Source organism: Pygocentrus nattereri, chromosome 5, assembly GCF_015220715.1.
Source record: "Pygocentrus nattereri isolate fPygNat1 chromosome 5, fPygNat1.pri, whole genome shotgun sequence".
Lineage (NCBI taxonomy): Eukaryota > Metazoa > Chordata > Actinopteri > Characiformes > Serrasalmidae > Pygocentrus > Pygocentrus nattereri.
In genome coordinates this window covers 32,736,778-32,752,599 of record NC_051215.1, presented here as the reverse complement: position 1 = coordinate 32,752,599, position 15,822 = coordinate 32,736,778, and the positions used below count along the sequence as shown (strand labels likewise).

Genomic DNA, 15,822 nt, shown 5'->3' with positions numbered 1-15,822 from the left:
TGAGGGTTCCCAGTGGTTGTATGACACATTTGTATTATGCATCCCAAATGTTGTAATGACAGAACATTGATGGTGGAAAACACAAAAACGACTATAAAAAATGTGAATTCTGTCAAACCATTGAGGCTACTACAAAATATTACATAATACTTAACATATTACATGCAATAGTTTGCTGTTTGTTCAAAGTGACATTTTGTCAAAAAAAAATCTACAGAAAGTCCCCTTGCTTTAAATCAGTCAAGACATATTTGGGGACTAAAGTTTGTTTCTGTAGTTTTCACTGAAGCGAAAATAGCTCACAAGTAATTGAAACTTGTGTACACCAAATGGCATTGTGCAAACTGCATGGTTAATCACACACTTGCTTGAGCTGTTAGGTAACCTCAAATACATTTTCTTTTTTCTTTCTGACACTGATGACATAACTGTTAACTATCAAATCAACATATGGACAAAATTCAGTGGCTGCTACTACTGTTTTTAGCTACACAACACACCGTATCTACAAAACGGATTAAAGTATGTCATGCAGTTAGAAACCAGCTGCAATGCCATTGATTTAAGGAACGCATTTTGCATGATGATAATTGCTTCTGTTGTTTTGATTTGCTGAATTATTGCTTGAAACATTGCTGTGAGGCAGTCAGGCTCAGTGGACATTTCAAAGGTATGTAGTCACTGCACAATTTTTGCATTTCACAGTAACTGCATTCCATTGAAGGGATCTCCTGAAGCTCCTGAGGTTTCAGAGAGGTGATTATGCAGGCCTATCACTAGAGAAAGCTCATTAAAAGAAAGAGATCTAAAGTTCTTAGCTGTTTAAAGATCATTATATGTTGGATACAAACATTACATTGTAACCTGTATGCTCTTGCACCTTCAATGAGCATAGTTTTAATGTTTCCAAAAAGGTGAATTGATACATTAACATGAAACATGAATATAAAACCCTGAAGGTTCCTAAGAAACATTAATTGTTAAGACCACATTTATAAATATGCAGATCCACACAGAGAGCTTCAAACCTGTCCAGCTGCCAAAAGGAGCACCACAAAGCACAAAAGTGCAGAAGGTGGTTCATATGAAACAGCAGGAGAGCCCAGCTTGTGTGTTTAATGCAAGCCAGAGGTGGGCGAACGCTGCGGCAAGAGTGGGAGGGGAAAGCTAAATAAATAAATACCTCACTGTGACTGGCCTTATGTTGGCAGGCAGCCGGTGGGTAATTGGTCAGTGGTAATTTGGGCTTTTAGAGTGTAGTATGTGAGAAGACCCTTGAGGACCCCAGGCAGGCTATCTGACACAGTGCCCGGGCCAATGAGGATGATTTTTGGGAGCAGGGGCTCTATGTATGGAAATAAGAGCTGCTGTGTTTTCTTGCACATAGCGACAGTATCCACCAAGGTCAGGACCATGTTTGCTAATTTATTTACAGAAGGACAGTAATCTGGAGAGTGGGGATAACTAGTTTAAGGCAGATCAGAAAACAATATGGCCCTAACAGTGTGTGTGCATTTATTCATGTACGTATATTTGCACTGTGCTTGGCGGCTTCTGTGCCTATATCCAGATATAATATATTGTGGTGCAAGACAAATACATACTGTGTTCATATGTTTGTATGGGGATTCTTCACACTCTTATCTGTAACCTCCCACCACTGTTGTCACCCTCTGTTCCAGCATCTACTCCCAACCCCCCTTTAGCTGATTGGTTGTCCAGTTGAGTCCAAATATATTTTTAGGCTGTTATCCCCTCTGAGGGGCGGATACGGCGAGTCAGAGAATAGATATATAAAGACCCCCACAATAGAAAACAAACGTCTCTTTCATATGTGCTCCTTGTCTATTTCTCTTATATTATCCTTCTGAAATGTTTAGCATTTGAGGACTGAAAGACCTGCCGACTAACCTGGGGACGGCCACTGTTTCAAAGTAAGATTTGTTTGGGAGTAATTGATCCATGTGTTTGTGTTGATGTGCATGTTTCTAAACAGCTTTGCATCATACAACATATTAAGTAAGGTTTTGTCCAGATGAGTACTTGTGCTTAGCTTAACTGACTTCAGGAACCGTGTCTTTGTACATGGAATCAGCAGGATGGCGGATGCCATGGTTCAGAAGTTCTCCTTCCCTTTTACCTGCTTGCCATGTGACGCCCAGCCCGATGAACAACCAATCATAGAGGAGAATCATCACCATGGCAACCAACTACAGGAGCCAGGAACTCAGGACCCAAGTGACAAACCAAACCAAGAAATGAAGACCAAGTCTGCACTCAAGGACAAAAAAGAGAACAAGAGCGCCATTAAAGCCTATCTGACGACTGACAAAGAGGGAGGGGCCTTACAGAAGAGGGGACAGTGTCATTCTAAGCCCCGCCCTACTGATTCAGCACTAAGGAATGTGTTTGAGAAATGGGCAAACCTGCAGAGTGAGGAGCAGCGGCCAAGCACAAAGCGCCAGCTCTCTGCAGAGAGCGAGGCTAAGTGTGTGAGCGTGAGGAAGAGGAGCATAGCAACGGGTGGCAGAGGAGAGCCGGTGAAGCCTCTCACCCACGCTGATCCTGGCACGCAGCCCAGGAAAGCCTGTCTGCCCATAAGCTCCTCCTCTCAGAGGAAGCCAAGAGGACAGCTGTTCAGCAGCACTGGGGTCTTCCACAAAGTGGACACACATGCAGTTAGTGCAGGGAAAGAGGTAACACTCAGTCAAGCATTCAAATACACACAGATGCAGAAGAACATCCCCAAAAACATGTTAAGATACCAGAAAACAATATCTAGCAGCAAACTGCCTTTAGCAAGGCTGCTGTATAAATGGTGAATCAATGCTGAACTGTAATGTTTTAAATGGAATCCTGACTGTAAAAGGGGAATTCCACTGATCTTTCAAAATTTCTGCAGGTTCAATTGCTGAGATGTAAGCAAAGCCATTCAGAGTGGTTTGACATAAAATGATACACTGTGGAGAAATTCACAGGCTTTGATTTCTTTATAATGGCGGTAAAAGGAACCAGGGGTCGCATTGTCTGTTCCACAAATGTAGCCATTATATTTACCTATCCAAAAAAAAGTCCACCTACGTGAGTCTTTTGAGTTTTTATGTGTTGATACTGGTAAAATAGTAGTACATCTGAAAAGAATGAAACAAGCCTGTTTCTAAAAAAGTTTGGATGCTATGCGAAAGCATACACTCACTGGCCACTTTATTAGGTACAACCTAACTTGTTAGTAAAAGGTTTGACCCCCTTTCCCCTTCAGAACTGCATTAATTCTTTGTGGCATACTTTCAACAAGGTGTTGGAAACATACTGGCATACTTTCAACTTTTGCCTTTCTATCATCTCAAACCAGTCTGCCCTTCTCCTCTGACCTCTCACATCAAGGCATTTTCTCCACACAACTGCCGCTCACTGGATATTTTCTCTTTTTCGGACCGTTCTCTGTAAACCCTAGAGATTGTTGTGCATGAAAATCCCAGTAGATCAGCAGTTTCTGAAATACTCAGACCAGCCCGTCTGGCACCAACAACCATGCCACGTTCAAAGTCACTTAAATCCCCTTTCTTCCCCATTCTGATGCTCGGTCTGCACTTCAGTTGTCTTGACCACCTCTACATGCCTAAATGCATTGAGTTGCGGCCATGTGATTGGCTGATTAGCTATTTGTGTTAACATGCCACTGTACCTAATAAAGTGGCTGGTGAGTGTATATGATTATTATTAATTTGATGCTAGCAATATGTTTCAAAAAAGTTGAGACAGGTATATGTTTACCACTGTGTTGTGTCACCTCTTCTTTTAACGACACTTTGTAAGCATTTAGGAACTGAAGAGACCAATTGCTGTAGTTTTGGAAGTGAAATGTTTTCCCATTCTTGTTTGATATAGGATTTTTTTTTCAGCTGCTCAATAGTTCAGGGTCATAGTTTTCATTTGATAATTTGCCAAATATTTTAAATAGGTGACTGCAAGCAGGCTAGCATGGCACCTGAGGTCTGTTACTATGGATCCATGTAAAACATGCAGAATGTGGTTTGGCATTGTTTTTCTGAAATAAGCATGGCCTTCCTTGAAAAAGACATAATTTGTATGGCACCATATGTTGCTCCAAAACATATTTATATCATTCAGCATCAAAGGTGCCTTCACAGATGTGCATGACACCCATACCATATGCACTAGTGCAGCCCCATACCATCATGGATGCTGGCTTTGGAACCATGTGATGATGACAATCCAGATGGTCATTCTCCTTTGTAGCCTGGAGGATGTGGCATTCATGATTTCTGAAAAGAATTTCAAATGTTGATTTGTTGGAACACAGGACAATTCTCCACTTCGTTCAGTGCATCTTAAATGAGCTCAGGCCAAGAGAAGGCGGCAGTGTTTCTGGATCTGGTCAATATGTAATTTCTTTGTTGCATGAAGTTGAAACATGCATTTATGAAAACAGTGAGTTACTGTCTTTACAGACAATTGTTTTCAGAAGTGTTTCTGAGCCCATGCCTTGATTTCCACTGCAGCATCATGGCCAGCCAACATTGTTTTTTAGCCTTGTTCTTTGCATACAAAATTTCCCTGAATTCTCTGGATCTTTTCATGATATTATGTATCTTCAATGATGAAATCTCCATGTTCCCAGGAGAAGCTGTTTGCCCACAGAGTCTTTCACAGAGTGGTGAACCCGTCCTCATCTTTACATCTGAAAGACTCATCCTCTCAGAGATGCGCTTTTTCATGATGAGATGTTCCACTAGGTGTTTTTAGTATACCACAACTTTGCCAGTGTTTTGTTGTCCCCGTCCCAACTTTTTTGAAATGCATTGCTGGTATCAAATTAATATGTTTGCCATATATTTTCCAAAAACAATAATATTTCAATATTTGATATGTTGACTTTGCATTATTTTCATTTAAATATAGGGTTATCATGATTTGCATATCATTACATTCTATTTTTATTTACACTCCCATCGTTTTGGAAACAGGGTTGCACGTATTTGGGAACTATGTTGCCTTACAACAACCTGCATGAATCTCTTGACCATATATGTATCATTCTCTTGAATATATGTAAATAATCAGCGTGGGTTTCCTCCGGGTTCTCCGGTTTCCTCCCACAGTCCAAAGACATGCAGTCAGGCCAATTGGACATGCTAAAATTGCCCCTAGGTGTGAGTGTGTGAGTGACTGTCTGTGTCTGTCTGTCTGCCCTGCGATGGACTGGCGACCTGTCCAGGGTGTATCCTGCCTTCCGCCCGAAGACTGCTGGGATAGGCTCCAGCACCCCCCCGCGACCCTGACGGAGAAGCGGCTTAGAAAATGGATGGATGGATGGATGGATATGTAAATAATGTCTTAGACCAAAACCATGTATAATAACTATTGTTAAACAATGTTTCAAGCATCAGGCAGCATATATGTAGAACCATTTCATGGAATAGTTTTGTGTGATGTAGCATTAAGGGGCATTAAACTCTTAGACTTCTAGTTTCTGTCACCACCACTATGAACAATTCTTAGTTGCTAAGCTTCTCTAGAACGGAGCATTTCATACCAAATCACTCTGAATGACTTTGTTTACGTTGCAGTTTTTTAAAGGGTTTTTAAAGGTAAATTTCACTTTAAGACTTATGCCTTACATAGTGTACATGTCAAATCCTTTTAAAGTAAAATCTCGAATAATATGTCGGCGTTGTCACACTGATGTCATGCGGTTATGGTGGAGTCAGAAAATAGGACAATCAAAAGTTTTTTCTCTGAATGATTTATTTGAGTTAAATCAGATCTTGCTGGATGAGAGAGAGCAATCATAACATAAACACAACATAAACCCCCAAACTATTACTAGAGGAATTTTGCCTATTTTACTTAGTTTATAGAACATATTTCAACAGTACTGGACATGTACACCATATTGAGGTATCCATGCCTCAGCAGTAAAGGTTCTCTCTGAAGCTATGACTTCATCATGAGTTCATCAAAAGCTGATTCATATAAACACACAACATCTGACAGAATTCATCTGCCACATTACATTTACTTTTTCTCTGTTTTTATGTTCAAATCTAGGCACATATTTTATACAGCGTAATCTATTGTTGGATACTGCTCATGGCCCATATGTGTGTGTTTCAGCTGAAGGAACAGGGAGTGTTCTCAGCTCAAAGCATTGCTCGCACAATCACACAAGGGGCTAGAAATGAGCTGGAGAAACTCAGGGCCATATGGGTTTGGCTCTGCCATAATATCGGTGAGCATATGCACACACATACATCTGTGAATCTGCGCCAAAGGGACAGTCCAACTGCTCAAATGATAAATCTTACATATCGTATGTAAAATTAATTACTGTTTACAATGATTAAATAGTGCAGTACCATAGTGACTAAAGTGAAATGTACATACATGTGTTATTTTAAGTTGATAGTTTTCTTTAGAGCAGGCATATCAAACTGGGTTCATTCCAGGCCACAGCTCTGCGGAGATTAGCATTCTCCTTTATTTAATGCTCTGAATTCAATTCTCGAAGCCCTTGCACGTGAGCTGACAAGTTGAATCAGGTGTAGTTAATGAAGGAATACACTGGAGTACTGGATACTCTAGAGTACAGTTATATGAAAAAGCTTTTTTTTTTTCTTAGTGAAAATAAGTACAAATCCTCTACAGAGAACACACTTCTGCACATTTCACAGCACAATTACTGCATATTTACTGATTTTAACATATTGGGGGGAAAATGTGAAATAGGGCCTGTGCAAAAGTTATGGCACATTTTATATTTAATTTTTTGCAATATATTAAACTATATTAAAAATAATACAAATTATACATTAAAATTAGCAGAAAATTCCATATTTAAATGTGTTGTTTATAGAGTCGACAAAAGATCAACAAAACATTATTTGGGTGGCCTTTTAATGTTGTAATGTTGTTATTGTATGTAACAAGCACACAAGTGTGTAGCAGGTAAATATTTACAGCACTGTGCTAATGTATGCGGCACCTGAGCACATTGCTTAAATCCATTAAACCAGGCAATAAATATGTTTTTGCTTGTGTCATTAGAATAGATGCAAATAAACATAAATACAGTAAAAAGTCCTCAATGAGAGGTTTGAAAATCTGTAAAAGAACCTTTTCATGCATAAATCCACTACTTAAGTATTACAACCCCAATTCCAATGAAGTTGGGACACTGTGTAAAACATAAATAAAAACAGAATATGATGATTTGCAAATCCTTTTCAACCTATATTCAATTGAATTTATGAGTGAATATTTGCAAAAAACAAAGTTTATCCGTTTGAACATTAAATATCTTGTCTTTGTAGTGTAGTCAAATGAATATAGGTTGAAAAGGACTTGAAAATCATTGTATTCTGTTTTTATTTATGTTTTACACAATGTCCCAACTTCATTGAAATATTAATGATGTAAATATTAATGATGGATGTAATTACTGTAAGTGTTTATCAAGCAAATAAACAGTTACAGCCCAATTAAATAGCTTTTTATTTGTAATTTAAATGTTTAAACTGGCTGAAAATTGTCCCTCGTACAGTATAAACACAGGTATGACATGACACCACATTTTCATTCAATACCAATGTGGAAACCTTAAGTATCGGCCAATGCTAATCCTGATACAATATTTCTTCTTTAAAACTATGAAGCTTTAACACAGTATATTATAATACAATGTCAGTCTGTGCTGTTCCAGATTCACTTTTTTCATCCAATATTTTCTGCTGCTATTGGCCCAATACTAGCACTTCAAATGAAATCAAATTTATTTGTATAGCGCTTTTTACAGCTGATGTTGTCACAACGCTGCTTCACAGAATTCCAGAAAAGACAAAGTTTTAACAAGAATGTAAAAACCCCCAGGTGAGCAAGCCAGGGGCGACGGTGGCAAGGAAAATCTCCCTCAGAGCTGAGGAAGAAACCTTGGGAGGAACCAATGCTCACAAGGGGGTACCCGTCCTCCTCTGGTCAAACTACTAATGTTAATAGCAGTAGTATTAGTAGTAGTAATAGCTAGGAGTCTATGAAAATGTCAATGTAGATTTCCGGGCAGCTATTCCAAGGCAGATGGCGGTAGCTGGGGCGTGGGTAGCTGGTCTGAAGTGGGTAGCAGTCAGTCAGTCGTCCTTCAGTGTCCGACCGGACATGTGGGCAGTCATGTACTCTGAAAAAAGGCAGGGAGATGGAATTGGTTTTATTCTGTCTGTTTTGAGTGTGGCTAATGACTCCGGCAGATCTGACTATGACAGCTTAACTAAAAGGAGAGAACCAGAAGGACACACAGACAGGAGAGCACTCTGAAACAGTTTGGCATCCCTCTGCTCCACTGTCCACAAACTTGAGTGACAGTGTACGAGCAGCGGGATGACAGCACCAGCATCTCAGTTTACTATAATTCCCTGTGTCCATAGACCCCTGGATCTGCTGCCTTTATCTAAGTGGTAACATTACCTACAAAAAGCTAAACTGAAGACGTGAGTTTTCAGCCTAGTTTTAAAGATCTGAGTCCTAAACATTTTCTGGAAGATCATTCCAGAGTTTGGGGGCTTTATAAGAAAAGGCTCTTCCCCTACAGCCTTATTAATTATAGGAACTATTAATAAGCCAGCAATCTGTGATCTGAGTAGTCATGATGGCTTGTAATAGGAAATAAGGTCTTGCAGGTACTCAGGAGCGAGCCCATGTAGGGCTTTATATGTCAATAAAAGAATTTTATAATCAACACAGAATTTAACAGGCAGCCAATGAAGTGATGATAGCACTGGTCTGATATGCTCAAATTTTCTGGTTTTAGTGACGACCCTGGCTGCAGCATTTTGGACTAGTTGAAGTTTGCTTAGATTCCTGCTCGTACGTCCTGACAGTAGTGCATTACAATAGTCTAGCCTAGAAGTAATAAAAGCATGTACTAGTGTTTCCGCAGGGATAGGGCATTTCTTATCTTGGCAATATTGTGAAGATGTAAGAAAGCTGTCCTAGTGATGCTGCCTATGTGTTGATCGAATGATAAATCTGAATCAATTATGATGCAAAGATTTTTTGCTGCTGAGCCAGGTGTAACTGTAAAGTCAGTGAGATTTAAAATTAAATCTAGTCAATTTTAGACCCAGAAGGAGAACCTCTGTTTTGTTACTGTTTAGTAGGAGGAAGTTACGTAACATCCAGCATTTCACATCTGTTTTTTTCTGATCAGAGACAAGAAGAAGATCATTAGTTATCTTAACTAGAGCTGTCTCAGTGCTGTGATGTGGCCTGAATCCAGATTGGAATTTTTCACATATATGGCTCTTATGTAGTAATGAACTAAGTTGTTGGGCCACAACTTTTTCAAAGATCTTGGATATAAATGGTAAGTTAGAAATAGGCCTGTAATTTGACAATACACTAACATCAAGATTTGGTTTCTTGATCAGAAGTTTGATAACTGCTAGTTTAAAAGCTTTGGGCACATAGCCCAGGCTAAGGGACAAGTTTACTATAGTTAAAAGAGGGTTTATAATAACTGGCAGTACTTCTTTGAGTAATTTTGAGGGAATTGCATCGAGCATGCAGGTTGTACAATTTGCAGAGGAGATAATCTTCTCTAGTTCTAGCAGTGGGAGTGGGTAAAAAGTTTCCAGCCTTTTTTCTACAACTGTGAAACTGAATCATTGCCATCTTTATTTAATACACATAAAACTGTGTAATCAATATGTGTTTGTGTGTATGTAGCATATGATTTGGAGGGGTACCTGGGTCTTTCTCCAAAGCTCTGCACACCTGAAGAAGTCATCATGGAGGGACGAGGAGTATGCAGTGGCTTTTCCAGTATATGTCTAGAGATGTGCAGGTGACAAAAAGCAAAAAAAAAACCCAACCCACAATACATATATACACATCACACAGTGTTTGCACAAGCATACAGAGCTTCTAGCAATGATCATGAACCACTTTTCACAACTCCATTGATCCTTCAGCTTTAGTTCCACTGAGAGTAATAAAATATACTGTATATTTGTTTCATACTCTGTAAATCATTCAGGGACCTCTTGTGCCCCATGGATGGGAGTGGGGGGGATCATTCTGTATTCAATCCCTTACTTTGACATTGTAACTCTAAAGTTATTTGAGTACTAACATTGTTTTAGTGGTTAGCTGCAGTGTGTTCTGACCTGACCTTGCTTCCTGTTTGTGCTCTGTAGGGAGGTTGGTATTCAGTGTGAGGAGGTGAGTGGCTATAGTAAAGGCATTGGGCACTGTCCTGGACGCAGCCTGTCGCAAAAGCCCTCGGACCACATGTGGAATGCTGTGTGGGTGAGGGAGCAGTGGGGGCTCTTGGATGCCTGTTGGGGGGCTGGCACAGTCAACATGGAAACCAAAACATTCGTCAAGAGGTTTGAATCCTGGCAGTTTTAATAATAGTCACACCAATACATATGCCTGTGATGAAGTACATGAGAAAAGCACAAACACAGTTGTTTTGTAATCAGTTTCCATCTAAAATTTAGATTTATAATCTATAGTTTTTAAATATCAAAGATCAGTTTGGTGTAAAGCATAACTCCATATCCATCTCTTAGGTTTGATGATTTCTACTTCCTGACTGATCCAAGTGAATTCATAAACTCCCACTTCCCTGACGACCAGCACTGGCAACTGCTGGACACTCCGATCTCAATGGAGCAGTTTGAGTTGAGGCCCCTAAAGACCTCAGCTTTCTACACTCTGGGATTAACCCTTCTACAGCCCATACAATACAAAATAACCACAGGTAACACCTGTGCAGGAGACAGTATTTCAGATAAAGTATTAGTAAATGTATATAATGTACATACATACAATTACAGATTGCAGTCAGTGAGGAACCCTCACAGCTGTGTAGTCCTTGAGCCAAGCTAGCTTCAGAGAAGGCCTCATTAATGTTTTCTGTGAAATCAAATGTGTGTGTAGTATTTTAAATAGCTTTTAGTTATTACAGTCATCATGTTTGTTGTATTTAAAGACCATGTACATGTCATCTACACTCATTTCTGTACATTTTAATTGAAAATACTGGAGAAAAAATATAACATAAAATGTGGCCTATGTTATGGCACATTTTATACATGGAAACTTCTTTACAATATGTTAAACTCAGATATACAAAAAATCTGTGCAGTATTTAAGTGTTAACTTATTTTCAACTTAGAAAAAAAACTAAATTTGACTGGGGATCTTTTGCATACAACTGCATATGCACAGTTGTGAGCATATATATGTACTTGCAGACGTGCCATGAAAACACAGAAGAACTGCCCAGTTGCACATGCAGGTCTGAAAAACACAGGCACACACACATACATTCTAGACTGAGGTAATATTTGGCTCCTGCCATTAGCTCATGCTCCATGGCTCTGGGACAACAGATCAGAAAGGCTCAAAATAACTTATTCTTATTCACTGTTTATGAAGTTATTGTGTGCTTGAGAGATTAGAGTGTCTCAGGGGAAAGAGGGGCCAGTGTGTTATTGTTACTGAGATTTCCTGAAACTGAGCAAGGGAATACCTTCTGCAGACAGCACTGCAGCTAACGGATATAAACACACAAACATGGAAAAGGAAAGATTAAAAGTGAAAACAGACAGTTCCCTAACAACACAATACAAAGCTGTAATTGCCCTGTAACTTTTTGTCAAATCTTTATGTAGAGGATGGGGAGGCGACCGTGTCCATGACCTCATCCAAACCATTGACCTTTACCTATGAGCTGAGGCAGCGGGACATCCAGACGGGAGTTCCAGGCCAGAGGGAGGTTGACAGTTCCTGTGGCCTGCTGTCAATGACCCGTCAGGGGATGAGTCTGCGCCTGCTGCCCCCGGACCCAGGAGACTTCGAACTAAAGCTGTTCGCGCGGGCAGAGGGCGACTCCGGGGCACTACGATGGGTCTGCTCTCTAGAGCTGGAGTGTCCAGCCATCCGGCAGAGCCAGCCGTTACCTGCCAACCCCTATGTGAGCTGGGGTTTAGGGACCAGGGCAGGGGAGCTGGGTGTGAAGGGCTGCAGCGTGCTGAATGAAGAGCCTGTAGAGGTGGGTGAGGGAGGCGAGTGCGAGGTGATTCTGCATACCTCTCGACCACTGATGATGGTCTGTGAGCTCACACACCCTGTGCTTGACCCTGCTCTAACCAAGCGTTGCCTAGCATTGCAAATAACATCAGAACGGCTGGTATGTCACGTGCTATGCCCTTACAAAGGCTTCTACCGTCTCTCCATGTTTGTGCGGGATTATAGCGACAGAAGTGGGTCTTTTCAGAATGCAGGTAACTTCTTGCTGCGCTGTAGGGGTCAAGGAGCTGATCTAAACCAGTTGTACCCCTCTGACCTTGGCCTGTGGTGTGGCCCAGGCATGCGCACCGAAGCAGCTGGATTGTCTCGCTTCAGCCACACAGGGGCGTTAGTGAACGCACCCCAGGGACGCTGCAATATCACCTTTCATTGTGCCTCAACAGAGCTGCAAATACATGTAGTCCTCAGTGCAGAGATGAACCAAGCTAATTCAAAACAGGCCCTCAGTGCAGAGCAGCACCAGAAGAACAAAGTTGATTCTAAGCATGGCCCCGGCTCAGAGATGAGTCAAAAGAATCAAGACAAGTCTAAGCAGGGCCTCAGTGCAGAGCTGCACAGAGAGGCCCTCTTCCCACTTTCACGGTACGTCCTGATCACATCCATGGACAGCAAGGTGACCGTGAGCGTTTCTGCTCCCAGGTTGGGAGTGTATCGCCTAGGCTTGTATGGACGCACACCACCTCAGCAAGATTACACCCCATTGTGTGACTACGTGCTGCGGAGCACTTGTGAGAGATGTGGAGATCCGTTCCCATGTGTATATTCGGCATGGGGGAAAGGGTGTGTGCTGCTAGAGCCGCGGTCAGGCCTGCTGGCCCCACGGAGTTGGGTGAGTTTCCGTGTGCGGGTGCCGGTGGCACGGAGAGTGAGCGTTCTGGCAGAGGACCGAGCAGAGCTGAAGATGAATAAGAGCAGGGTGTGGGAGGGCGATGCCTTCACAGGAGGTGCCACACAAGTGAAACTGATCGCTGCCATGTCAGAGGCCAGCGACATGGCTGTCCTCATGACCTTCAATGTCCTTGACCTGAAAAGTGAGCTGTGACAAGGAAGAGAAGCTGCACTGACAATCGTAAATGGCTATTGGACATATAAGCTGTGTCCCAATTCAGAGGCTGCCCCCTTCGAAGGACGTGGTCTACGGTGGCCTGTCCTTCAAAGGCTGTGTTAACGTTCTTTAAAGACAGAGGATGAAACTTTGATTTTTTTTAACATTTATTAGAGCTGAAGATGCTTCTCTCTGTCAAAAACGTAACATTGCATAAGTTTTGCTTTAGACCACCTTGTTTACTTATATTTAAAATGGTCTCTTCAGGTACCAGTTGCTCCTCTGCTGACGCCACCATGTTCATGAATCTTTGCTGGCATGCAATGAACCTCAGGATATGAAGGCTGGTGAAGGATCCGCCCATTGGATCCTTCGCTGGGAAAGAATGACAAACTTCTCAGCCTCATATGAATGGTCTTCGCAATAGGGCAGCCTAGTCGCGCTGCTGTGATGCAATCGGCCATCAAATGCAGCCTCTGAAGGAAGTAGCCCCTGAATTGGGACACAAGCATAGACTCCGTTTACACCAGGTCAGATCATGTGCCTTGAGTGTGTTTTTACACTTGGTAGTCAAATTTGTTAGTCCGACTGAAACATTGATTGCTTTATGACACGTAATATGCAAATCAGCTTAAATACAACGTGTCCCTTGTTCTCTGCATTCAAAAGATGGTTGTTGCCTTAAAAATCTGAATTTTATAGGGCATTATTAATTTCATTGCACCAGCTTATACACTTACATAGTAATGTAAAGAGCAAGGAGATGGATATTTATAATAATTAGCCACCTGTATTAATACAAAGAGGGAACAACAATGAGACAAAGTGAAGATTAACCAAACTAGTGCTTTATCTTAACTATCTTGATGGCTGCTAAACCAAACTCAGACCTGAGGGGTATAAGGAGGGGTGTTGGGCATTGATCATGGCTTGGAGAGACAGATGCATTTGCACTGGTATCTGGCTAAACTGCCTTTCAGGCAGCCTCCTTAAATGGTTTAAGCAATCAAATTGAATTATTTTATGTGTTCTGGGTAAATTTTCACATGCATTATTATGTAGATAAGCTCAATCCAAATATGATTCTGATATTCAAGATATGAATTGACCAGGTGTAAATGGAATCAGAGTGCATTAGAATATAGAAGCCATTATTTCATGAACTACATAGTGCACTACAAAGGTAATAGCAGGCCATTTGGGATTCAGACAGTTTAATGAAATATGGTCAAAACTGGATAAAAGAAGCTACATATAATTATTAGGTTTTTTTGGTTGTTGTTTTTTGTTTTGTGCATTGGATGTATATTTGCTAAATATTTTGTCTTGTTTTGCACTGGGTGAATATTATCAAGTAATGACAATGATAATGCAAGCACTTCTTAAATACAGCAACCTTTTAACATACTTGTCTAGGTCTCTATGTTTGCCTGGGTATCAGCTACGTGAGATGTGCATCATGTTCTTTGTGGCTGTAAAAAAAAAAAAAAAAGCTTATATAGATGTATAGTGTGCACAAAGCAGGACCGTAAAGGGCAGATGGGCCCTTAAGACTGGAAAGCAGCTGCAGGTCCAGAACACAGTTGAGTGAAGAATTACATATTACTTCAAAACTGTCAAAATGAAAATGTAGGTGTTGAATCTTAAAATGACAAATTACTGAACATCAATGATCAATTATATCCATCCATCCATCCATCCATTTTCTAGGCCGCTTCTCCGTCAGGGTCGCGCTTGGGGGGTGGGGGTAGGGGGAGGGGGTGCTGGAGCCTATCCCAGCAATCAATTATATCAATTAGCCCCAATTTTTGTTAACGACTAGTGTCATCCTGGCTTAATTAGACCTCAAATAAAAATTAGGTATTCAAACATCGCCTTTAAAAACATTTACAAAATGGGTATCGCTCAAGATTAATTTTTCTGAGTAGATGTAACTCAAGGACAGTGAGCAAGCCCTATTATTTTTTTCCAAATCAGAATCAGGCCTGGTATCCAACTGGCACTGAGCTGTACTGTAGAAAGCCAGAGGGGACACACAGAACAGAGTACGTTCACATGCTGCAGTCAAAACAAATAGGGCCTCGGAATGAGCTTGGACTGCAGCTCCCTGCTCAGCGAGGAGGAAACAATGGCTGCTATGTGTGTGTATGTTGGGTTGCTGCCTCTAGGGAGAGGTGAAGTGCTGCTAATATAAGGTGACGGTAATGCAGGGTGTTGTATCTGTGAGCAAAGAAGTGTTTTGGATTTGCGCATGAGGTGCTGATACTGTGTAATAATGTCTAGAGAATTGTTTGGCACGTGTGCATGGCTGTACACAAGGGGACGTCAAGTCTGCTTGCCTTTACATAAAAACAAGAAAAGCTTGGTTTGTGCACGTTTGGATGGAGCCCAAAAGTGCGGGCCAGGAAAAGGATGTGTACAGCAGGGTGAGTGAATATCAGATAAACACACAGCTCTATTACAGCCTACACACACGCAGTAATAAATAGCCTCAGTAATGGCAAGCTCTTGAGGTTCGTGTTGATGCAGGGTTTGGCATTTTCAAAGATGTTATCACCATGTGACAAATCCACTGCTGAGTGTATAAACACAAACATCACCCACACCAACAAACACCACTCACAGCGGTGCTCCTAATGGCAAGACTCTGCACAGAATGTTGGAAA

The 15,822-nt window shown here is 41.2% G+C and overlaps 1 protein-coding gene across 2 annotated transcripts; it reads left to right on the top strand.

The window, feature by feature from the left end:
- Positions 1 to 1,828: 1,828 nt before the first annotated feature.
- Positions 1,829 to 14,491, top strand: ky (kyphoscoliosis peptidase). Of its 2 annotated transcripts, none has more exons than XM_017690397.2 (7): positions 1,829 to 1,934; positions 2,099 to 2,696; positions 6,139 to 6,253; positions 9,739 to 9,856; positions 10,209 to 10,400; positions 10,587 to 10,777; positions 11,694 to 14,491. In XM_017690397.2, the coding sequence occupies exons 2-7, from the start codon at positions 2,100 to 2,102 to the stop codon at positions 13,151 to 13,153; spliced, it is 2,673 nt and encodes an 890-aa protein (XP_017545886.1). In that variant the 5' UTR covers positions 1,829 to 1,934; position 2,099; the 3' UTR covers positions 13,154 to 14,491. The 2 variants fall into 2 exon arrangements, with proteins under 2 accessions (XP_017545886.1, XP_017545884.1); XM_017690395.2 differs by having other exon boundaries at positions 2,096 to 2,696.
- The last annotated feature ends 1,331 nt before the right edge of the window (positions 14,492 to 15,822 follow it).